The sequence below is a fragment of the Salmo salar genome, chromosome 09 (assembly GCF_965601325.2).
Source record: "Salmo salar chromosome 09, fSalSal1, whole genome shotgun sequence".
NCBI classification, from domain to species: Eukaryota; Metazoa; Chordata; class Actinopteri; order Salmoniformes; family Salmonidae; genus Salmo; species Salmo salar.
This window is the reverse complement of record NC_138299.1, coordinates 88,807,596-88,834,042: the sequence shown is the minus strand read 5'-3', so window position 1 is coordinate 88,834,042 and position 26,447 is coordinate 88,807,596. Positions and strand designations below refer to the sequence as shown.

General features: G+C 43.1%; 1 protein-coding gene across 2 annotated transcripts in view; it reads right to left on the bottom strand.

Annotated features, from left to right (window-relative positions):
* Nucleotides 1–4,718: 4,718 nt before the first annotated feature.
* LOC106612100 (autophagy-related protein 2 homolog A) overlaps nt 4,719–26,447 on the bottom strand; it is a 51,242-nt gene continuing 29,513 nt past the window's right edge. For both annotated transcript variants that reach the window (XM_014212954.3, XM_014212955.3), the window contains exons 27-40: nt 22,018–22,188; nt 21,689–21,815; nt 21,284–21,510; nt 12,810–13,039; nt 12,536–12,671; nt 8,770–8,994; nt 8,421–8,607; nt 8,083–8,248; nt 7,921–7,990; nt 7,734–7,816; nt 7,524–7,645; nt 7,174–7,328; nt 6,684–6,839; nt 4,719–6,537 (exon numbers count right to left, since the gene is read on the bottom strand). In XM_014212954.3, coding sequence (XP_014068429.3) covers nt 6,301–6,537; nt 6,684–6,839; nt 7,174–7,328; nt 7,524–7,645; nt 7,734–7,816; nt 7,921–7,990; nt 8,083–8,248; nt 8,421–8,607; nt 8,770–8,994; nt 12,536–12,671; nt 12,810–13,039; nt 21,284–21,510; nt 21,689–21,815; nt 22,018–22,188 — 2,292 coding nt within the window. In that variant the 3' untranslated portion in view covers nt 4,719–6,300. The remainder of the gene's footprint in view (nt 6,538–6,683; nt 6,840–7,173; nt 7,329–7,523; nt 7,646–7,733; nt 7,817–7,920; nt 7,991–8,082; nt 8,249–8,420; nt 8,608–8,769; nt 8,995–12,535; nt 12,672–12,809; nt 13,040–21,283; nt 21,511–21,688; nt 21,816–22,017; nt 22,189–26,447) is intronic.

Below are 26,447 nucleotides of genomic sequence, written 5' to 3'. Positions count from 1 at the left end.
GTTGACATAGCAGTTACTGTCTGATGTGTTTTATGGATATCTGTCATACAAAACGTAACCTTTGTGAACTGTTACTAAGTATCTGTGGTTTGTCAATGTACGTTGAAGGGGCTGTATCGTTGCTATAAAAGATCCCTGAGCCATTCTGTAAGCACCTCATTAAATGTTTCATTTGAGAGAATGCATTGGTGGGGTCAAGAACTTTTGCAAAAGTATCTTAAGTATTAAAGATGTAGTTTTAACTCGGACTGGTGTGTTTGTAAATCCTCATTTGGTAATGCGGAAATTAGCCACCACAAACCTCACCTCCAGCGAAACCCTGTGTATTTTACGCAGGAAGTCTTCATTCTTCTCATAGTCTGTGACCTGTTCTGCAGGTAAGCCCTGGAGAAGACCCAGCTGGAGAAAGACCACAGTTAGGAAGTAGTTAGTATAAGACAGTAATATTGCCATACAACCACAATCACTAGAACAAGAATCAAGACTTAGAATTTAGGTAAAAACCTATCTGTATTAGTTAGACCAAAGAATAGCTGTAAGACTAGTTAACTATTCTACCTCCGTTGGATACAGTAGCTTTAAATAACTCCGTTTAAGAACCAAACGGTAGTAAACAGAGCAAACGGAACCAAACAGGAAGGGACCATAGAGAATGATAGAGGCCTCTAGTGGCCAAAGGGCCGTATTAGCATAGGCAAAACAATTGAGGGCATCCACCATTTTAATGAAGTCAACTGGGTGGGATTTCCAATTTCATTGGCTAATCCCTCCTGTTGGAGTCATGTCCAACTGGGTCATCAGGAGGAATCAGCCAATAGTGAAGAATAAAATGGACTACTTTACAATGGAGATAGCCTCATTGGCGCTGCCCATGCTGTCACCACTGAGGTATAATATGAACTGGAGACTGTGTCAAAGATGTCTGACCGTTGTTTAAAAGGTGATCTACTCATGTTTGCATACGCCGATTCATTGACCGTCTATATCCGGGTTGCATCCGGTTTTTACGGACCAACATTACACGTGCAATAGTGTGCCCAGGGAGCATCGCGAGCAGTGACGACATCATCACGTCATCCAAAAACATGGCAGACATTCGATGAATATAAAATGTTAATATCTTCGGCTGTAAGTGATGGAGAAAACAAATCAGCCTCAGCGACAATTATTTGAATTATTCAATGGATGTTTTGTGCACAATGACTGAAGTGTCTTATTTGGAATGTTCAAATCTGACTTCTCTATGTGGCAGTGTATGAAAACTGTCTTTCTGGGCCGTGTCAGTTAAACTGCAGTACTGAAGCAAAACTGTAGGAGCAGTCGAAACCGTGCTTTTAGACCAGAACACTGCCCCCTTGTGGACTACAGGAAAAGGAGGACCGAGCAAGCCCCCATTCTCATCGACGGGGCTGTAGTGGAGCAGTTGAGAGCGTCAAGTTCCTTGGCGTCCACATCACCAACAAGCTAACATGGTCCAACCACACCAAGATAGTAATGAAGAGGGCACGACAAAACTTATTCCCCCTCAGGAGACTGAAAAGATTTGGCATGGATCCTCAGATCCTCAAAAGGTTTTACAGCTGCACCATCGAGGGCATCCTGACGGGTTGCATCACTGCCTGGTATGGCAGCAGCTCGGCCTCTGACCGCAAGACACTACAAAGGGTAGTGCGAATGGCCCAGTACATCACCGGTCAGAGGAAAGCCCTAAAAATTGTCAAAGACTCCAGCCACCCTAGTCATAGACTGTTCTCTCTGCTACCGCACGGCAAGCGGTACCGGAGCGCCAAGTCTAGGTCCAAGAGGCTTCTAAACAGCTTCTACCCCCAAGCCTGAACAGCTAATCAAATGGCTACCCAGACTATTTGCATTGAACCCTCAACACTGCTGCTACTCTCTGTTATGATCTATGCATAGTCACTTTAATAACTCTACCTACAAGTCTCAGTATGGGGGTCTCACCTAGTCTGAAGGCAGACTTGCAAAGCTGGAAGTTGTCATCGTCTTGGCGATGGTGTAGGGGGCTGTGGTCGCTCTTAGAACCCGAGGGGGGAGGGGCTTCCCACATTAACAGGTCATTATTGATCCTACAGGGATGGAGAGAGGACGACAGAGGGAAAGGACAGAAAAAGACAATGAGTGATTGTAAAATGGTCACATTGACTTCTTAGTCATTTAGCAGACCACTCTTCTCCAGAGAGACTTACAGTAGGGAGTGCATACAGTTGAAGTCGGAAGTTTACATACACCTTAGCCAAATACATTTAAACTCAGTTTTTCACAATTCCTGACATTTAATCCTAGTAGAAATTCCCTGTCTTAGGTCAGTCAGGATTACCACTTTATTTTAAGAATGTGAAACCTCAGAATAATAGTAGAGAGAATGATTTATTTCAGGTTTTATTTCTTTCATCACATTCCCAGTGGGTCAGAAGTTTACATACACTCAATTAGTATTTGGATCCATTGCCTTTAAATTGTTTAACTTGGGACAAACGTTTCAGGTAGCCTTCCACAAGCTTCCCACAATAAGTTGGGTGAATTTTGGCCCATTCCTCCTGACAGAGCTGGTGTAACCGAGTCAGGTTTGTAGGCCTCCTTGCTCGCACACACTTTTTCTGCCCACAAATTTTCTATGGGATTGAGGTCAGGGCTTTGTGATGGCCACTCCAATACCTTGACTTTGTTGTCCTTAAGCCATTTTGCCACAACTTTGGAAGTATGCTTGGGGTCATTGTCCATTTGGAAGACCCATTTGCGACCAAGCTTTAACTTCCTGACTGATGTCTTGAGATGTTGCTTCAATATATCCACATAAATTTCCTTCCTCATGATGCCATTTATTTTGTGAAGTGCACCAGTCCCTCCTGCAGCAAAGCACCCCCACAACATGATGCTGCCACCCCCGTGCTTCACGGTTGGGATGGTGTTCTTCGGCTTGCAAGCCTCCCCCTTTTTCCTCCAACATAACGATGGTCATTATGGCCAAACAGTTCTATTTTTGTTTCATCAGACCAGAGGACATTTCTCCAAAAAGTACGATCTTTGTCCCAATGTGCAGTTGCAAACTGTAGTCTGGCTTTTTTATGGCGGTTTTGGAGCAATGGCTTCTTCCTTGCTGAGCGGCCTTTCAGGTTATGTCGATATAGGACTTGTTTTACTGTGGATATAGATACTTTTGTACCTGTTTCCTCCAGCTTCTTCAGAAGGTCCTTTGCTGTTGTTCTGCGATTGATTTACACTTTTCGCACCAAAGTACGTTCATCTCTAGGAGACAGAACATGTGTCCTTCCTGAGCGGTATGACGGCTGCTTGGTCCCATGGTGTTTATAATTGCGTACTATTGTTTGTACAGATTAACGTGGTACCTTCAGGCGTTTGGAAATTGCTTCCAATGATGAACCAGACCTGTGGAGGTCTACAATTTTTTTTCTGAGGTATTGGCTGATTTCTTTTGATTTTCCCATGATGTCAAGCAAAGAGGCACTGAGTTTGAAGGCAGGCCTTGAAATACATCCACAGGTACACCTCCAATTGACTCAAATGATGTCAATTAGCCTATCTGAAGCTTCTAAAGCCATGACATCATTTTCTGGAATTTTCCAAGCTGTTTAAAGGCACAGTCAACTTACTGTATGTAAACTTATGACCCACTGGAATTGTGATACAGTGAATTATAAGGGATATAATCTGTCTGTAAACAATTGTTGGAAAAATGACTTGTGTCATGCACAAAGTAGATATCCTAACTGACTTGCCAAAACTATAGTTTGTTAACAAGACATTTGTGGAGTGGTTGAAAAACTAGTTTTAATGACTCCAACCTAAGTGTATGTAAACTTCTGACTTCAACTGTACATGTTACCTCGACACCGGTACCCCCTGTATATAGATAGCCCTGCTATTGTTATTTACTGCTGTTCTTTAATTATTTGTTATTCTTGTGTTTAAGGTAATTTCTTAAAACTGCATTGTTGGTTAGGGGCTTGTAAGTAAGCATTTCACTAAGGTTTACGCCTGTTGTATTCGGCGCACGTGACAAATAATATTTGATACATAAGCTATAAAATGGCAGATACAAAGATGAGTCCTCTGTCTCTCTATGGAGCTACCTGAATTTGTCCAATAGAAACGCTCTGGCATTCCAGACAGTTGTAGTCATACGGAGACACTCACCCCATCCGCCGCCTGAACCAGTGCGCTCCAATCCAACTCACGAAAATGGGATTGAACTCCACCTCACTCACTCTCACCTCCGTCGCCTGGGTTCCGCACAAACCGGATAAAAAATTAAAAAAATGCATTAAAGAGCACTTGCTCTTTCCATGACAAACTGACCAGATGAAAGCTATGATCCCTTATTGATGACACTTGTTAAATCCACTTCAAATCGGTGTAGATGAAGGGGAGGAGACAGGTTAAAGAAGGATTTTTAAGTCTTGAGACAAAACATCCAGCCAACTTGACACAATTGTGGGAATCATTGGGAGTGGGGGGGGGGGGGGGGAGTGAGAGAACCGGTAAATTTGTCAATAGATACTGTATTTATCTCCAATATCTATGATTCTCTACAGTACAAACTAAAAACAATGCGTTTACATGTGGATCGGAAATGTCGATGGTGCAACAGTGAATAGTTTCCCCCAAACATCAATAATCCTAAAACAGGTTCCTAGCAGTACAAACTGTCCCCTCCAAAAATCACAGAAACCGAGAAGTGACGTTTTTTATATTGTTTAATTTTTTTTGTATATATTTTTCTGTACTCATTGTCTTGGTAGTATACAGGTCATTCTTACAGGTAAATAGTAATTACAGACCTGTGACCAATACAACCCACGGGTCACCCTCACAAGAAACCACTAACCCACAAACATGCATTACACACACACACACACACACACACACACACACACACACACACACACACACACACACACACAATTTAAACGTATTGAACTAAAGATAATGTTAAATGTTTTACCACAATCCCCCCCCCCCCCCCATCTGAACCCTCTAGACACATCCCACCAACACTTATTTTGAAAAATAATATGATAATACTAGTGTTTAACATAATTAGAAAATACAAATAAAAAAATGGAGGAAGGCAACTAATGAGACGAGTCTAGCAATTGTTCTGTTGAGAGGAAGGAACCAGACTGGTGATAAGGCCCTGAGGGCGACCTCCTTGCTCTGACAAAAGAAACAGTTAACATACTGTAAGTACAAATCAGATGACCAGGCGCTGGCAAGCATTAAACTCAAGCGAAGCCATTTGACATAGAGAGGAAAGGACATTTCTCTAGTTCATTCAGTTCATCGTCCAAATTCTCCCATGACTGCATTTAGTTAACACAACCAGGCCCAGGTCATTGTTTCCACAGGTCAATTATGAACAAGTAAGCATACAGAGAGATGAGTATAGGTTTCAGGAAGGCGATAAAAGTAAACACATTGGTTTAAAACCAAAGGAGGAGAGGCCAGGGAACCCAACATTGAACAAACGTATGGCACAAACAACGCTGGGGTGGGGATGTGTGCAGGCTAGGATGGAACAATCCCAGAATTGCGTTTTGAGGTTTTGATTAACAGCTATCTGTAAGGATCTCAGCTAAGGCCACTATATCAGTCTTTCAGTCTCCATGACTACAGGAGAGACGGATATTACCAGCCGATCCCTGTGGACACTGATTTAGGCTCAATAGAATGATTTCCCAGACTCAGGTTAAGCCTACTCCTAAAATGCATGCTCAATTAAGGATCGCCATTCAAAGTGCTTTTCAGCCCAGGAATAGGTGTAATCTCAAACTGGGAAACCGGCCCATAGTCTGATCAACAGAAGACTGCGAGAGCTACTGATTAACATGTTTAATCCCACCTACCACTACTACAGACCTTATACTAGACTAGAGCCCTTTATGCCCTTTGACAGCGTTGACATCGAAAGATGAAGACAACCCAGAATGACAGTGATATGTTGACATACTAATAAAGGTAGAGTATCCTCATCATACGTACTGCTGCAAGGATAGTGAACTGAACTGAGCTCCATTTGATTGCAGAAAGAGATACAATTGTTTTATCTTGATCCATATGGAACCACATAAAATACTGTGTCAATCACTCTGCAGTAGTTATTCGTTTTGCATTAAAATTCAAATTTTCACACATTCACTCCCTTCATCTGTTCACACACACACACACACACACACACACACACACACACACACACACACACACACACACACACACAACAATTTCACCCCCATATCTTTAACCTTTAATCCCCCAGAATCATCACTCTTGGCCTTCTTCAGAGCGCCATTTTAAGAAGTCCTCCTTCCGTGCATCTGGCTTGATCTGGTTCCGGATGCCCCCCAGTAGGTTGGACGTTGCCTCAGAGGCCACTATTAGGGGACGGACCACGGTGGGCGGGATCTGCCGCAGGACTCCACCCACAGCACCAGGCAGACCTTTCTGCTCATGCCCGCGAGACGCCACGTCACATAGTGTCTGAGCTGTGTCCATCATGCCCTTGGAAACAGACAGACAGAGAGGTGAGGAAGAGAAGTTTGTGTGTTCAAATGAAAGTGCTAAGCCTTTTGTTGTTGCAATTATTCTAAAATGGTTGACTTAAATGAACATTTATTGATTGATTTGTTGATCAGTAGAACACGTACTTCTCTGACAGTGTCATAGGCTTTAGCTACGCCCTCTCTGAGGTCGGCAGGCTGGTGGGCGCGGCGGGGCCGGTTGGAGGGCGGTCGGCCCTCTGTGATGTAACGGTTCACGGGGGGCGTTGGGGACAGGATGTCGTACACCGTCTCCGCTGTGGCCTAGAGGAGAAACCGCAGGAATATTACAACACTTCAGGAGAGTGAGGCACATCATAGCAATGGAGGAACCTGTATTACTGGTCCCAGTGGCTTCTACCCATACGGTTGCTACTACTCGTTCAGTTCTTTCCTACATGGTTTAGGTATGCTAACCTTTTGGCCGCAATCTATGACATGTGACTGTAAGGTTAGTGTATAGGGTGCGGTACATAGGATGCATTGTTTCAACCTATATGTCTATGCTTGTTTGATTGGTATTCTACCGCTGTGTTACTTACAGACAGTCTGTTGTCAGCTGATCTGTCTGTGGTTAGAGTTCAGAGGTCAGTAGTACCTGTATAGCCTGCACCAGTCTGTTGCTGAGCTCCAGAGCAGCAGAGGCAGTGGAGGTGCCAAAGGACGCGGCCCCCCGCTGGAGACCCCGGATAATACGGCCGTCCCGCCTGTACTGCTCTATGGGCATCCAGAACAAGTCCCTCACTCCATGGACTACAGAGAGAAAGTTACACAAAAAACAAATGAGATCAACACTAAATGAGGTTGTGAGAGTATGCTAGCTATAACCACACTGCAAGAGAACAATTCTATTACTATGGTTATAACTCAGGAACTACTAAAGGGACAATAGCAAAGAAGCCAAGAAACAAAGATCACCAAACAAGTGACGTCCTGTCCTGTACTTACACAGCTGAACTACAGAGTGCATGGGGCCTAGACCTCCCAGAATGCCCGGCAGCTGGTTCTTCCTGATGTCTGTCAGCCACTCAGTGACAGCGTACTGAATCACCTTATCTACGCCTAGAAGTCTGTAAGGAACAGATATTAGAGAAAAGCGTTATGAAAAAGACACTTGCTTCAGACTACAGAGAAACCCCAGAGTTAGTGTTGTTGTACCCGTGTCGGCAGCAGAGTCTCTTCAGCTTCAGCTCAGAGCAGTTCAGCTGGGCCAGACCAATAAGAATCCCAGCAAACGTCCCCTAGGAAACAATCACATAGCAAATGTCAAGTGTGTGACATAACAAAATAGAACCACAGAGATGAGTTCACCGTGTTCGTAGTTAAAGGTTCTTTGTCCTTTCACCTGCTCAATGACCACATGCTTGCCCTGGTAGTCCAGCCAGATGGGCACTTCAGAGGTGAAACGGAACTCCCTTTGAAAGAGAAGGAAAGACAACGTATAAATAATGTCCACACATTCTAAATAGACTGTTGATTTATTCTTTGGGAGGATGAAGTTAATTACCTGAAGTAGATTGGCTGATCAGTGGAAGAGGTGGAGCCAGCGGACGAGGAGCTCTGCTCGCTATAGGTGGTTTCTACAGAAGCGGTGAGGTCAGGACCCAGACCAGCAGTGGTCTCCGTGCCACTGACCCCATCCTCAGCGGGCTTCTGGGAAGGGTCTGTCTTCACTGTGAGAGAAAAGAGAGAAAAGAGAATATGAAGAAAACAGGAGAAAGTATCAAGTGGGCAAGGAGGAGATACATGATACAGAGCACCATGTATGCTATGTATGATTTTCTTCCTGATCCATGTGACCCTACTTATTATGTAGAGTACAGAGAACACAGTGAAGGTGCTCACTCTCAGCTGCAGGGTCCACAGGCAGGTAGGGGTTAACTCCAGCAGCCAGACTACTGAAGAAATCCTTCAGGAAGAACAAGGCATCCTGGTCGATGTTGAGTCGGAGGGGGAGGAGGCTCACTCTTAAACAACACTCTGGACCACCTACACCAGAGTCTGGACACACCTGCAGGGCCTTCACTGTTAACTAGGAAACACAGACATAGACAACACATTAGGTAGGATTACAACAAACCAATCTCATAGAAAACTTTAGAATTCCCTTGGAAATGAGAATTATTAATAAGAACAGATTTTCACAACGGAAAGGAAATAATGATAAACGGCTTTAAAAGGACTCTTCTCTCACCATGTTGGAGTGTGTCCTGCGGGGCATGCTCTCGCTGGTGTACAGGTAGAGGAACTTGTTAAGCTGGGACGAGGCCAGGCGGTCGCGTACCTCCAGCTCCTGAACAATGAACACCTGGCGGGACAGAGGCTGCTCCCCCACAGCCCCGACCCCAGGCCCCTCTCCCTCCAGAGCCGGCCCAGCCGCAGACACCACCACTGGGTAGGACTCGTGTTGGAAGCTCACCTGGAACAGGAATGACACATTTAACTAATGGTTGTAAAGAATTAGTGTAGCTTTTTGCTTTTGATATGTAGCTTTTTGCTGTCTCCACTTTAACAAAAGGACTGGTTGACACTTATGCTACACTTGAACTGAACATATCCTTATGATGGGGGAAAATGAATTAGCTTTCTAGTTTGTACGGAGAAAATAATGAAAGGCAGGTACTGTAAGGACACACCTTGTACACACAACCTTTTGTATATATATAGGACATCCCTTCAAATTAGTGGATTCAACTATTTCAGCCACACCCGTTGCTGGCAGGTGTATAAAATCGAGCACACAGCCATGCAATCTCCATGAACAAACATTGGCAGTAGAATGGCCTTACTGAAGACCTCAATGACTTTCAACGTGGCACCGTCATAGGATGCCACTTTTCCAACAAGTCAGTTTGTCAAATTTCTGCCCTGGCCAACTAACATGGTTAGTTATCCCCCAACCACTACAACATGGTTAGTTAACCCCCAACCATTACAACATGGTTAGTTAACCCCCAACCACTACAACATGGTTAGTTAACCCCCAACCACTACAACATGGTTAGTTATCCCCCAACCACTACAACATGGTTAGTTATCCCCCAACCACTACAACATGGTTAGTTAACCCCCAATCACTACAACATGGTTAGTTAACCCCCAACCACTACAACATGGTTAGTTAACCCCCAACCACTACAACATGGTTAGTTAACCCCCAACCACTACAACATGGTTAGTTATCCCCCAACCACTACAACATGGTTAGTTATCCCCCAACCACTACAACATGGTTAGTTAACCCCCAATCACTACAACATGGTTAGTTAACCCCCAACCACTACAACATGGTTAGTTAACCCCCAACCACTACAACATGGTTAGTTATCCCCCAACCACTACAACATGGTTAGTTATCCCCCAACCACTACAACATGGTTAGTTAACCACTACAACATGGCTAGTTATCCCCCAACCACTACAACATGGTTAGTTAACCACTACAACATGGCTAGTTATCCCCCAACCACTACAACATGGTTAGTTAACCACTACAACATGGCTAGTTATCCCCCAACCACTACAACATGGCTAGTTATCCCCCAACCACTACAACATGGCTAGTTATCCCCCAACCACTACAACATGGTTAGTTAACCACTACAACATGGCTAGTTATCCCCCAACCACTACAACATGGTTAGTTATCCACCAACCACTACAACATGGTTAGTTAACCACTACAACATGGCTAGTTATCCCCCAACCACTACAACATGGCTAGTTATCCCCCAACCACAACAACATGGCTAGTTATCCCCCAACCACTACAACATGGCTAGTTATCCCCCAACCACTACAACATGGTTAGTTATCCCCAACCACTACAACATGGTTAGTTAACCCCCAACCACTACAACATGGTTAGTTAACCACTACAACATGGCTAGTTATCCCCCAACCACTACAACATGGCTAGTTAACCCCCAACCACTACAACAGGGCTAGTTATCCCCCAACCACTACAACATGGCTAGTTATCCCCCAACCACTACAACATGGCTAGTTATCCCCCAACCACTACAACATGGCTAGTTAACCCCCAACCACTACAACATGGTTAGTTAACCACTACAACATGGTGCCCCCCCTACCGGTTAGACCCCCAACCACTACAACATGGTGCCCCCCCTACCGGTTAGTCCCCCCCCCCGGGCCCCCAACCACTACAACATGGTTAGTTACCCCCCTGGCGCCCCCAACCACTACAACATGGCTGCCCCCCCCTACCGGCTGTATCCCCCACCCCCAGGCAGCCCCCACCCTACAACATGGCTGCCCCCCCCTACCGGCTGTAACCCCCAACCACTACACATGGTTAGTTAACCACTACAACATGGTTAGTTAACCCCAACCACTACAACATGGTTAGTTATCCCCCAACCACTACAACATGGTTAGTTAACCCCCAACCACTACAACATGGTTAGTTAACCCCCAACCACTACAACATGGTTAGTTAACCCCCAACCACTACAACATGGTTAGTTAACCCCAACCACTACAACATGGTTAGTTAACCCCCAACCACTACAACATGGTTAGTTAACCCCAACCACTACAACATGGTTAGTTAACCCCAACCACTACAACATGGTTAGTTAACCCCCAACCACTACAACATGGTTAGTTATCCCCCAACCACTACAACATGGTTAGTAAACCCCCAACCACTACAACATGATTAGTTAACCCCCAACCAGTACAACATGGTTAGTTAACCCCCAACCACTACAGTGGCATAAATGTTCTATCACCTCTGTCACAGTCAGGTCTTATGGCTTTATTACCACACACTCACAGTATGGTTAAAGGAAAACTCCACCATAAAAAACATGTTGGTATTTGTTTCATTAGTCCATTGTTGATATAGTCCCAAAATGTTTTGCATGTTATATACACTATATACATGTTATATACACTATATACACACACAAGTATGTGGACACCCCTTTCAAATGAGTGGATTCGGCTATTTGAGCCAAACCTGTTGCTGACAGGTGTATAAAATCGAGCACACAGCCATGCAATCTCCATAGACAAACATTTGCAGTAGAATGGCATTACTGAAGAGCTCAGTGACTTCAACGTGGCACTGTCATTGGATGTCAGCTTTCCAACAAGTCAGTTCATACAATTTTTGCCCTGCTAGAACTGCCCCAGTCAACTGTAAGTGCTGTTATTGTGAAGTGGAAATGTCTAGGAGCAACAACGGCTCAGCCGCGAAGTGGTAGGCCACACAAGCTCACAGAACACCATGCACAATGCTAAGCGTCGGTTGGAGTGGTGTAAAGCTCGCCGCCATTGGATTCTGGAGCAGTGGAAATACGTTCTCTGGAGTGATGAATCACGTTTGGACGAATCTGGGTTTGGCGAATGCCAGGGAAACACTACCTGCCCAAATGAATAGTGCCAACTGCAAAGTTTGGTGGAGGAGGAATAATGGTTTGGGGCTGTTTTTCATGGTTCAGCCTAGAAACCTTAGTTCCAGTGAAGGGAAATCTTAACGCTACAGCATACAATGACATTCTAGATGATTCTGTGCTTCCAATTTTGTGGCAACAGTTTGAGGTAGGCCCTTTCCTGTTTCAGCGTGACAATGCCCCCGTGCACAAAGTGAGGTCCATACAGAAATGGTTTGTCGAGATCGGTGTGGAAGAACTTGACTGGCCTGCACAGAGCCCTGACCTCAACCCCAATGAACACCTTTGGGACTAATTGTAACGCTGACTGCAAGCCAGGCCTAATCGCCCAACATCAGTGCCCGACCTCACTAATGCTCGTGGCTGAATGGAAGAAAGTCCCCGCAGCAATGTTCCAACATCTAGTGGAAAGCCTTCCTAGAAGAGTGGAGGCTGTTATAGACCAACTCCAAATTAATGCCCATGACTTTAGAATGAGATGTTCGATGAGTAGGTGTCCACATATTTTCCGTTATGTAGTGTACATACTCTCCCTACCTTGGTGAGCTGGATCTCCATGAGCAAGTTGTGTTGACGTCCACGGCCTCCAACCCAGCGCCACGAGTTCTGAGGCCGGGACGGAGCAGTGGAGCGGGACGGGGATCCACGCATCCCAGAGGGGGCAGAGCGACCCCTAGAGAGCGAGAGGGTAGAGAGCGAGCGAGCGAGAGAGCGAGAGAGAGAGAGAAAGGAGCTTGATGATCAGTAAGAGAGAAATCTTCCAAATCCAAGTGCCTGTTGCTGGGTTGTGTGTACATGTGTGCATAGGGACCTGTTTCCATGCTGCGTGTGTGTAGACATGGCCTTGCCCCCGAAGTCTCTCCCTCCGTACAGATGCCAGACGACAGACACCTCTCGTAGCACCACCCTGCTCTCGGGGACAGGGAAGCGGCTGGGGGCCCGCAGCAGGTCAGAGCTGCCCCGCGGCCGGGAGAAGTGGCCCTCCCTCACCCTGATAGAACCCTCAGCTAGCACCGTCACAAGAGGCTCTCCATCTCTGGGCTGGGGAGGGGGTGAATTAATGAACAGGCTTAGTACTTAATGTCACATAATTCAATTCCATGTGAACTACGACTAATAGGAACACTGGGACAGGAAGTTAAATGTGAGATACAGAGGAAGGAAGAATATAAAATAAAAAGCAAGAGAGTAGAGAGAGAGTATAGAGAGAATATAGAAAGAGTATAAAGAGGGTATAGAGAGTATAGAGCGAGTACAAAGAAAGAGAGATATTAGAGAGTAGAGAGAGAGAGTGTAGAGAGGTAGAGGGAGAGAGTGTATTAATAGAGTGTAGGAGAGTGTAGAGAGAGAGAGAGTGTATTAAGAGAGTGAGTAGGAGAGTTTGTAGTTGGAGCGAGCATATAAAGAAAGAGCATATAGAGAGAGCAGAGGGAGAGAGAATAGAGAGAGTTTGTAGAGGGAGAGAGCATATAAAGAAAGAGCATATAGAGAAAGCATAGAGGGAGAGAGAGTATAAAGAAAGAGTATATCTATATATAGAGAGAGTATATACAGTATTAGTCAAAAGTTTGGACACACCTACTTATTCAAGGGTTTATGTTGACTATTTTCTACATTGTAAACTCAGCAAAAGAAGAAATGTTCAGGACCCTGTCTTTCAAAGATAATTAATATAAATCCAAATAACTTCACAGATCTTCATTGTAAAGGGTTTAAACACTGTTTCCCATGCTTGTTCAATGAACCATAAACAATGAATGAACATGCACCTGTGGAACGGTCGTTAAGACACTAACAGCTTACAGACGGTAGGCAATTAAGGTCACAGTTATGACAACTTATGACACTAAAGAGGCCTTTCTACTGACTCTGAAAAACACCAAAAGAAAGATGCCCAGGGTCCCTGCTCATCTGCGTGAACGTGCCTTAGGCATGCTGCAAGGAGGCATGAGGACTGCAGATGTGGCCAGGGCAATAAATTGCAATATCCGTACTGTGAGACGGATATAAGACAGCGCTACAGGGAGACAGGACGGACAGCTGATCGTCCTCGCAGTGGCAGACCACGTGTAACACCTGCACAGGATTGGTACATCCAAACATCACACCCGCGAGACAGGTACAGGATAGCAAAAACAACTGCCCGAGTTACACCAGGAACGCACAATCCCTTCATCAGTGCTCAGACTGTCCGCAATAGGCTGAGAGAGGCTGGACTGAGGGCTTGTAGGCATGTTGTAAGGCAGGTCCTCATCAGACACCACCGGCAACAACATCGCCTATGGGCACAAACCCACCGTCGCTGGACCAGACAGGACTGGCAAAAAGTGCTCTTCACTGACGAGTCGCTGTTTTGTCTCACAAGGGGTGATGGTCAGATTCGCGTTTATCGTCGAAAGAATGAGGCCTGTACTCTGGAGCGGGATTTATTTGGAGGTGGAGGGTTAGGGTGTCACAGCGTCATCGGACTGAGCTTGTTGTCATTGCAAGCAATCTCAACGCTGTGCGTTACAGGGGAGACATCCTCCTCCCTCATGTGGTACCCTTCCTGCAGGCTCATCCTGACATGACCCTCCAGCATGACAATGCCACCAGCCATACTGCTCTTTCTGTGTGTGATTTCCTGCAAGACAGGAACGTCTGTTCTGCCATGGCCAGCAAAGAGCCCAGATCGCAATCCCATTGAGCACGTCTGGGACCTGTTGGATCGGAGGGTGAGGGCTAGGGCCAATCCCCCCAGAAATGTCCGGGAACTTGCAGGTGCCTTGGTGGAAGAGTGGGGTAACATCTCACAGCAAGAATTGGCAAATCTGGTGCAGTCCATGAGGAGGAGATGCACTGCAGTACTTAATGTAGCTGGTGGCCACACCAGATACCGACTGTTACTTTTGATTTTGACCCCCCCCCAACCCTTTGTTCAGGGACACATTATTCCATTTATGTTAGTCACATGTCTGTGGAACTTGTTCAGTTTATGTCCCAGTTGTTGAATCTTGATATGTTCATACAAATATTTACAAATGTTAAGTTTGCTGAAAATAAACACAGTTGACAGCTAGAGGATGTTTCTATTTTTGCTGAGTTTAGAATAATAGTGAAGACATCAAAACTATGAAATAACACATATGGAATCATGAAGTAACCAAAAAAGTGTTAAAGTAATCAAAATATTTTATATTTGAGACTCTTCAAAGTAGCCACCCTTTAACTTGATGACAGCTTTGCACACTCTTGGAACTGCTATTTTCAGGTCTCTCCAGAAATGTTCGATCCGGGCTTCAGAGACTTGTCCCGAATCCACTCAGCGTTGTCTTGGCTGTGTGCTTAGGGTCATTGTCCTGTTGGAAGGTTAACCTTCGCCCCAGTCTGAGGTCCTGAGTGCTCTGGAGCAGGTTTTCATCAAGGATCTCTCTGTACTTTGCTCCGTTCATCTTTCCCTCGATTCTGACTAGTCTCCCAGTCTCTACCACTGAAAAACATCCCCACAGCATGATACCGCAACCACCATGCTTCACCGTAGTGATGGTGCCAGGTTTCCTCCAGACGTGACGCTTGTCATTCAGGCCAAAGAGTTCAATCTTGGTTTCATCAGACCAGAGAATCTTGTTTCTCATGGTCTGAGAGTCCTTTAGATGCTTTTTGGAAAACTCCAAGCGGGCTGTCATTTGCCTTTTACTGAGGAGTGGCTTCCGTCTGGCCACTCTACCAGAAAGGCCTGATTAGTGGAATGCTGCAGAGATGGTTGTCCTTCTGGAAGGTTCTCCCATCTCCACAGAGGAACTCTAGAGTTCTGTCGGAGTGACCATCGGGTTCTTGGTCACATCCCTGACCAAGGCCTTTCTCCCCTGATTGCTCAGTTTGGCCGGGTGGCCAGTTCTAGGAAGAGTTTTGGTGATTCCAAACTTCTTCCATGTAAGAATGATGGAGGCCACTGTGTTCTTGGGAACCTTCAATGCTGCAGACATTTTTTGGTACTCTTCCCCAGATCTGTGCCTCGACACAATCTTGTGCTCGTGAATTGCGAAGGACAATTCCTTCAACCACATGGCATGGTTTTTGCTCTGAAATGCACTGTCAACTGTGGGACCTTATGAAGACCGGTGTGTGCCTTTCCAAATCATGTCCAATCAATTGAATTTACCACAGGTGGACTCCAATCAAGTTGTAGAAACATCTCAAGGATGATCAATGGAAACAGGATGCACCTGAGCTCAATTTCAAGTCTTATAGCAAAGGGTCTGAATAGGTGCATTTTATTTTTAATACATTTCTAAAAACCTGTTTTTGCTTTGTCATTATGAGGATTTTTTTTTTTTTTTTTTTACATTTTAGAATAAGGCTGCAACGTAACAAAATGTGGAAAAAGTCAAGGGGTCTGAATAGAATACTTTTCAAAGGCAATGTATATATATAGAGACAGTGTATGTATATGTGTGTGTAATTAATATATATATATATATATATATATATATATATATATATATATATATATATATATATATATAAAAACTTTGTTTAAATGTATTAGCCAAATACATTTAAAAGCAAAATTTCACACAATTCCTGACATTTAGTCCTAGTAAAAATTCCCTGTTATAGGTCAGTTTGGATCACCACTTTATTTTAAGAATGTGAAATGTCAGAATAATAGTAGAGAGAATTATTTATTTCAGCTTTTATTTTCGAAATCACATTCCCAGTGAGTCACAAGTTTACTGTCATGACGTGGCCCTCTTTGGGTAGAGCGAGTGGCTTCCCCTTCTAACACCCAGGTTCTCTTATCTCAGGTCGTAAATTCCTGGGGGAGACTCTCTCTTCCTGGCCATGCAAAAAGAGACACAGAGGGAACAAAGGAACTTCTACATCACAGAACTTGAGAACTGAACAATATCCATGTTTTGGAGAATGTGTAAACGGTCGGTGGAGAAGCCAGCTACGACCCGGTCCGTTTTGTTTCATGTTTGTGAACTCATGAAAGACAATACAGCCACATTACCATAACTGTTTATACAGGAGCCTCCGTTATGAGGTTTGCATCTAATTATTGTATAAAATGAATGAGTAAAGATGAAACTATTTGTGAAATTATGTAATGTGATTTTAAAAACTTAATGTGAGAGAATTGTATTCCCTTTAAAGTTTAACTAAGTCATTGGCCCGCCTCCATGAGCACAGACATGATCTGGCTCATGGGACAGCCCTTTTCTACTGTTAGGAATAAAACCCCCACCTGAAGAAATCCTCTGGAGACCATGCGTACCTCGATCACCGAGGGGGCGAAGGTTTGAGTAGAGACCACAAAAACCTCAGTATAAGCTAAGGTTGTAATGGTTGTTGAATTCCTAACCATATCACGTGGAACATTGGCTACATGGGTTAAACTCTGAGACTATCGATCCCGACAGAATAAGAGCAAATCTTCGATACTAATTACTAGTCTGCAGCTAGAAATGATGTGAACCTGAGATGCGAAGACCGACAACCACCGAAACACCTATTCTATAAGAATATTTATGAATGGTACTCTGAACTATCCATTCTAACCACGAAAGACTTCAGGAAAGCAGAGAGCGAGATGCGCGGATGAACTTTCCAACAGAAAGATGGACGATTCCAACAGAGATCATGACGACACACTGAGCGTAAATATATATCGATTGCAATTATTCCCGAATGAGTGAGCGTTCATGTGCAAAGGGTTAGAATTTCAATTAATATAATTATCAACTGTGAAGTGGCCACCAAGTGTCCACCAAGCCGTCATATCGGCTTAACCCACTAGGGAACCTCCCCTATCATTTCCTTGTAACCATATCTACTGTTTGTTTGTTTACGCATTTCTGTGATTTAGTTAGTAAATAAATGATTAAGACAATTGGTGTATGGATGATTCATAGTAAAGGCTGGGTTCATGCAGATAACCAACAATTTATGACGTTTGGAATGAGACTAACGTGAGGTAAAGAATAATTCATTAATTAGAAGACTAATTGATCAGATATTAAAATATCTGAAGAGTTATATTAGGAAAATTATAACTTTGTAATCTGAAGATTTTCCTTGGTGCCAACTTCCTAGTTAATTACATTTACATGATTAGTTTAGTCACATAATAATAATTACAGAGAATTGATTTGATAAAATAACAGTCCTCAATTTAATGATGCCAAAGACACGACATTACATACACTCAATTAGTATTTGGTAGCATTGCCTTTAAATTGTTTAACCTGGGTCAAACGTTTCGGGTAGCCTTCCACAAGCTTCCCACAATAAGTTGGGTGAATTTTGGCCCATTCCTCCTGACAGAGCTGGTGTAACGGAGTCAGGTTTGTAGGCCTCCTTGCTCGCACACGCTTTTTCAGTTCTGCCAACAAATATTCTATAGGAATGAGGTCAGGGTTTTGTGATGGCCACGCCAATACCTTGAATTTGTCCTTAAGCCATTTTGCCACAACTTTGGAAGTATGCTTGGGGTCATTGTCCATTTGGAAGACCCATTTGCCACCAAGCTTTAACTTCTTGACTGATGTCTTGAGATGTTGCTTCAATATATCCACCAAATTTCCCCCCTCATGATGCTATCTATTTTGTGAAGTGCACCAGTCCCTCCTGCAGCAAAGCACCCCCACAACATGATGCTGCCACCCCTGTACTTCACGGTTGGGATGGTGTTTTTCGGCTTGCAAGCCTCCCCCTTTTTTCCTCCAAACATAACGATGGTCATTATGCCCAAACAGTTCTATTTTTGTTTCATCAGACCAGAGGACATTTCTCCAAAAAGTACGATCTTTGTCCCCATGTGCAGTTGCAAACCATAGTCTGGCTTTTTTATGGATGTTTTGGAGCAGTGGCTTCTTCCTTGCTGAGCGGCCTTTCAGGTTATGTTGATATAGGACTTGTTTTACTGTGGATATAGATACTTTTGTAACCGTTTCCTCCAGCATTTTCATAAGGTCCGTTGCTGTTGTTCTGGGATTTATTTGAACTTTTCGCACCAAAGTACATTCATCTCTAGGAGACAGAACGCGTGTCCTTCCTGAGCGGTATGACGGCTGCGTGGTCCCATGGTGTTTATACTTGCGTACTATTGTTTGTACAGATGAACGTGCTACCTTCAGGCGTTTGGAAATTACTTCCAAGGATGAACCAGACTTGTGGAGGTCTCCAATTTATTTTCTGAGGTCTTGGCTGATTTCTTTTGATTTTCCCATGATGTCAAGCAAAGAGGCACTGAGTTTGAAGGCAGGCCTTGAAATACATCCACAGGTACACCTCCAATTGACTCTATTGACGTTAATTAGCCTATCAGAAGCTTCTAAAGCCATGACATCATTTTCTGGAATTTTCCAAGCTGTTTCAAGGTACATTGATGACTGTATGTAAACTTCTGACCCACTGGAATTGTGATACAGTGAATTATAAGGGATATAATCTGTCTGTAAACAATAGTTGGAAAAATGACTTGTGTCATGCACAAAGTAGATGTCCTAACCAACTTCCCAAAACTATAGTTTGTTAACAAGAAATGTATTGAGTGGTTGAAAAACGAGTTAATGACTCCAACCTAAGTGTATGTAAACTTCCGACTTCAACTGTATGTATGTATGTATGTATGTATGTATGTATGTATGTATGTATGTATGTATGTATGTATGTATACACACATATATAGAGTGAGAGTATAGAGGGAGAATAGAGAGAGGGAGTATAGACAGAGTATATAGAGAGAGTATAGAGAGAGTATAGAGAGAGTATAGAGAGAGAGTATATAGAGAGAGTACAGAGTGAGAATAGAGAGAGAATAGAGAGAGTAGAGTATATAGAGAGAGTATATAGAGAGTGTATAGAGAGTGTATAGAGAGTACAGAGTGAGAACAGAGAGAGAAGAGAGAGTAGAGTATATAGAGAGAGTATATAGAGAGAGTATATAGAGAGTGTATAGAGAGAGAGTATAGAGAGTACAGAGTGAGAATAGAGAGAGAATAGAGAGAGTAGAGTATATAGAGAGAGTATATAGAGAGTGTATAGAGAGAGAGTATAGAGAGTACAGAGTGAGAACAGAGAGAGAAGAGAGAGTAGAGTATATAGAGAGAGTATATAGAGAGTGTATAGAGAGAGAGTATAGAGAGTACAGAGTGAGAATAGAGAGAGAATAGAGAGAGTAGAGTATATAGAGAGAGTATATAGAGAGAGTATATAGAGAGTGTATAGAGAGAGAGTATAGAGAGTACAGAGTGAGAATAGAGAGAGAATAGAGAGAGTATATAGAGAGTGTATAGAGAGAGAGTATAGAGAGTACAGAGTGAGAATAGACAGAGAATAGAGAGAGTAGAGTATATAGAGAGAGTATATAGAGAGTACAGAGTGAGAATAGACAGAGAATAGAGAGAGTAGAGTATATAGAGAGAGTATATAGAGAGAGTATATAGAGAGTGAGTATAGAGAGAGAGTATAGAGAGTACAGAGTGAGAATAGACAGAGAATAGAGAGAGTAGAGTATATAGAGAGAGTATATAGAGAGAGTATATAGAGAGTGTATAGAGAGAGAGTATAGAGAGTACAGAGTGAGAATAGACAGAGAATAGAGAGAGTAGAGTATATAGAGAGAGTATATAGAGAGTGTATAGAGAGAGAGTATAGAGAGTACAGAGTGAGAATAGACAGAGAATAGAGAGAGTAGAGTATATAGAGAGAGTATATAGAGAGAGTATATAGAGAGTGTATAGAGAGAGAGTATAGAGAGAGAGTATAGAGAGTACAGAGTGAGAATAGACAGAGAATAGAGAGAGTAGAGTATATAGAGAGAGTATATAGAGAGAGTATATAGAGAGAGTATAGAGAGTACAGAGTGAGAATAGACAGAGAATAGAGAGAGTAGAGTATATAGAGAGAGTATATAGAGAGTGTATAGAGAGAGAGTATAGAGTGAGAATAGAGAGAGAATAGAGAGAGTAGAGTATATAGAGAGAGTATATAGAGAGAGTATATAGAGAGAGTATATAGAGAGTGTATAGAGAGAGAGTATAGAGAGTACAGAGTGAGAATAGACAGAGAATAGAGAGAGTAGAGTATATAGAGAGAGTATATAGAGAGTGTATAGAGAGAGAGTATAGAGTGAGAATAGAGAGAGAATAGAGAGAGTAGAGTATATAGAGAGAGTATATAGAGAGAGTATATAGAGAGAGTATATAGAGAGTGTATAGAGAGAGAGTATAGAGAGTACAGAGTGAGAATAGACAGAGCGTATAGAGACATAATGAAATAAAGAAACATACGACTCACAGGTATACCCATCCCAGGAGCCTCTAGGATACAGAAGTCCTCGTTGTCCTCTGAACCATCAGAGCCCTCCTCTGACATCATTTCCACCTTCACCTCAGTGGCTGTCGCCACCAGTCTGTCAAGCTTTGACTCCTCCCCCTCAATGACAACTGGTGGGCGGAGCTTAGGGGCCTCCCCAGGAAACAGGTAGACGGAGACCGGTGAGCCCCGAGGGATAGTGGGAGATCCTGGACATAGAAACGTTCATTTAGAAGACTCCATTTTTACAGTGAAAAGTAATATGCATTAGAAATAGGAAATACACACAGGAATTGCTAATGGCATCCATTTCATCTATCAAATGTACAGAAGGGATTTATAATTGGAGATATTGAACTACACTATCATTTAATACCCCTGTTTTACCTGAGTCCATATCCTCATCTGGATGGCTCCTCTCTGTGTCAATCAAAGCATCAAGGAGATCATACTGGTTGATCTCAGCAGTCTCAGCTGGAGGGCAGGGTGGCAAGGAGGCGGGACTTTCTGACAACTAAAACAAGTCACATATAGACAGACAACAGATAGTTGAGGTTCATATAGGCTCCATTCCAGTCGCTCCAGTTTCATTTTCTTCAGTTGTTCTCCCACACAATGGTTATCTGAACAAACATACAACATCTGTTCCAGACCTTAAAGAAGGTAATATTATACTAGTTCACTAGTCTATTGGTCTACTGGCCTGTATGTCTTACCGGCAGCTTCTGTCCAGCGATCTCAGTAGGCGATGTGTGTCGGGGGGGCGGGTGCAGGTCTCCCTGGGACACCAGGTACTGCAGCATGTTGACCAGGGCAGCACAGGAGTCAGCACAGGTGTGGAGGTGGACCAAGTTGTTGGAGCAACGCAGCTCAAACAGAGGTTGGGACTGGGGGAAGAGACCGAGAGGAGGTGAGGGGATTGGAATAGAAATCAACTAACATTTTATGTCACATACGCCAAAAACAACTGGTGTACACTTTACCGTGAAATACTTTCTTACATGCAGTGGTGGAAAAAGTACCCAAATGTCATACTTGAGTAAAAGTAAAGATACCTTAAAAGAAAATGACTCAAGTAAAAGTGAAAGTCCCCCGGTAAAATACTACTTGAGTAAAAGTAAAATAATTTTGTTTTAAATATACTTAAGTATCAAAAGTAAAAGTATTAATAATTTCAAATTGCTTATATTAAGCAAACCAGACGGCACACTACAGCACGCAGACATCATTTACAAACAATCATTTGTGTTTAGTGAGTCCTCCAGAAGCAGCAATAAATATGTGTATTGGACCATTTCCCTGTCATGCTAAGCATTCAAAATGTAAAGAGTACTTTTGGGTGTCAGGGAAAATGTATGGAGTAAAAAGTACATTACTTTCTTTAGCAATGTAGTGAAGTAAAAGTACTCAAAAATATAAATAGTAAATGAAAGTACAGATACCCAAAAAAACTACTTAAGTAGTACTTTAAAGTATTACTTAAGTACTTTACACCACTGCTTACGGGCCCTTCCCAATAATGCAGTTCATTAATAATGATACAAATAAAATAGTAACATGAGGAATAAAATAAAATGCACATAAAATGGAGCTATATACAGGGAGTACAGTACCAGATCAATGTGGAGCTATATACAGGGAGTACCGTACCAGATCAATGTGGAGCTATATACAGGGAGTACCAGTACCAGATCAATGTGGAGCTATATACAGGGAGTACCAGATCAATGTGGAGCTATATACAGGGAGTACCGTACCAGATCAATGTGGAGCTATATACAGGGAGTACCAGATCAATGTGGAGCTATATACAGGGAGTACCGTACCAGATCAATGTGGAGCTATATACAGGGAGTACCAGTACCAGATCAATGTGCAGCTATATACAGGGAGTACCAGATCAATGTGGAGCTATATACAGGGAGTACCGTACCAGATCAATGTGGAGCTATATACAGGGAGTACCAGTACCAGATCAATGTGGAGCTATATACAGGGAGTACCAGATCAATGTGGAGCTATATACAGGGAGTACCAGTACCAGATCAATGTGGAGCTATATACAGGGAGTACCAGTACCAGATCAATGTGGAGCTATATACAGGGAGTACCAGTACCAGATCAATGTGGAGCTATATACAGGGAGTACAGTACCAGATCAATGTGGAGCTATATACAGGGAGTACCGTACCAGATCAATGTGGCGCTATATACAGGGAGTACCAGATCAATGTGGAGCTATATACAGGGAGTACAGTACCAGATCAATGTGGAGCTATATACAGGGAGTACAGTACCAGATCAATGTGGAGCTATATACAGGGAGTACCAGATCAATGTGGAGCTATATACAGGGAGTACCAGATCAATGTGGAGCTATATACAGGGAGTACAGTACCAGATCAATGTGGAGCTATATACAGGGAGTACAGTACCAGATCAATGTGGAGCTATATACAGGGAGTACAGTACCAGATCAATGTGGAGCTATATACAGGGAGTACAGTACCAGATCAATGTGGAGCTATATACAGGGAGTACAGTACCAGATCAATGTGGAGCTATATACAGGGAGTACAGTACCAGATCAATGTGGAGCTATATACAGGGAGTACAGTACCAGATCAATGTGGAGCTATATACAGGGAGTACCAGTACCAGATCAATGTGGAGCTATATACAGGGAGTACCAGTACCAGATCAATGTGGAGCTATATACAGGAAGTACCAGTACCAGATCAATGTGGAGCTATATACAGGAAGTACCAGATATATGTTGAGCAATATACAGGGAGTACCAGTACCAGATCAATGTGGAGCTACACTACCGTTCAAAAGTTTGGGGTCACTTAGAAATGTCCTTGTTTTTGAAAGAAAAGCACATTTTCAGTCCATTAAAATAACATCAAACTTATCAGAAATAAAGTGTAGACATTGTTAATGTTGTAAATGACTATTGTAGCTGGAAACGACTCCGGGATGCTGGCCTTTTAGGCAGAGTTCCTCTGTCCAGTGTCTGTGTTCTTTTGCCCATCTTAATCTTTTCTTTTTATTGGCCAGTCTGAGATATGGCTTTTTCTTTGCAACTTTGCCTAGAAGGCCAGCATCCCGGAGTCGCCTCTTCACTGTTGACATTGAGACTGGTGTTTTGCGGGTATTATTTAATGAAGCTGCCAGTTGAGGACTAGACACTAATGTACTTGTCTTCTTGCTCAGTTGTGCACCACTCTTTTTATTCTGGTTAGAGCCAGTTTGCGCTGTTCTGTGAAGGGAGTAGTACACAGCGTTGTACGAGATCTTCAGTTTCTTGGCAATTTCTCACATGGAAGAGACTTCATTTCTCAGAACAAGAATAGACTGACGAGTTTCAGAAGAAAGTTCTTTGTTTCTGGCCATTTTGAGCCTGTAATCAAACCCACAAATGCTGATGCCCCAGATACTCAACTTGTCTAAAGAAGGCCAGTTTTATTGCTTCTTTAAATCAGGACAACCGTTTTCAGCTGTGCTAACATAATTGCAAAAAGTTTTATAATGATCAATTAACCTTTTAAAATGATAAACTTGGATTGGCTAAAACAACGTGCCATTGGAACACAGGAGTGATGGTAGCTGATAATGGGCATCTGTACGCCTATGTAGATATTCCATTAAAAATGAGCCGTTTCCAGCTACAATAGTCATTTACAACATTAACAATGTCTACACTGTATTTTCAGATCAATTTTTGGTTATTTTAATGGACCAAAAAAATTGCTTTTCTTTCAAAAACAAGGACATTTCTTAGTGACCCCTAACTTTGGAACGGTAGTGTATATACAGGGAGTACCAGATCAATGTAGAGCTATATGCAGGGAGTCCCAGTACCAGATCAATGTGGAGCTATATACAGGAAGTACCCGTACCAGATCAATGTGCAGAGGTACGAGGTATTTAAGGTAGATATGTACATGAAGCCAGAGTAAAGTGATTAGGCATCAGGATAGATAATAATAAGGTATGAGGTAGATATGTACATGAAGGCAGGGTAAAGTGACTAGGCTTCAGGATAGATAATAATAAGGTATTTGAGGTAGATATGTACATGAAGGCAGGGTAAAGTGACTAGGCATCAGGATAGATAATAATAAGGTATTTGAGGTAGATATGTACATGAAGGCAGGGTAAAGTGATTAGGCATCAGGATAGATAACAACTAGAGTAAGTTAAACAGAGCAGCACCAGCAAATGATGAGTGTAAAAGTATGTGTGTGCGTGTGTAATATGCATGTATAGTAGACGTCGGAAGTTTACATACAACTTAGCCAAATACATTTAAACTCAGTTTTTCACAATTCCTGACATTTAATCCTAGTAAAAATTCCCTGTCTTAGGTCAGATAGGATCACCACTTTATTTTAAGAATGTGGAATGTCAGAATAACAGTAGAGAGAACGATTTATTTCAGCTTTTATTTCTTTCATCACATTCCCAGTGGGTCAGAAGTTTACATACACTCAATTAGTATTTGGTAGCATTGCCTTTAAATTGTTTACCTTGGGTCAAACGTTTCAGGTAGCCTTCCACAAGCTTCCCACAATAAGTTGGGAGAATTTTGGCCCATTCCTCCTGACAGAGCCGGTGTAACTGAGTCACGTTTGTAGGCTCCTTGCTCGCACACGCATTTCAGTTCTGCCCACAAATTTTCTATAGGACTGAGGTCAAGGCCTTGTGTTGGCCACGCCAATACCTTGACTTTGGTGTCCTTAAGCCATTTTGCCACAACTTTGGAAGTATGCTTGGGGTCATTGTCCATTTGGAAGACCCATTTGCAACCAAGCTTTAACTTCCTGACTGATGTCTTGAGATGTTGCTTCAATATATCCACCTAATTTTCCTCCCTCATGATGCCATCTATTTTGTGAAGTGCACCAGTCCCTCCTGCAGCAAAGCACCTCCACAACATGATGCTGCCACACCCGTCCTTCACGGTTGGGATGGTGTTCTTCGGCTACCCATTACCTCCAGCATCTTCACAAGGTCCTTTGGTGTTGTTCTGGGATTGATTTGCACTTTTAGCACCAAAGTACGTTCATCTCTAGGAGACAGAACGTGTGTCCTTCCTGAGCTGTATGACGGCTGCGTGGTCCCATGGTGTTTGTACTTGTGT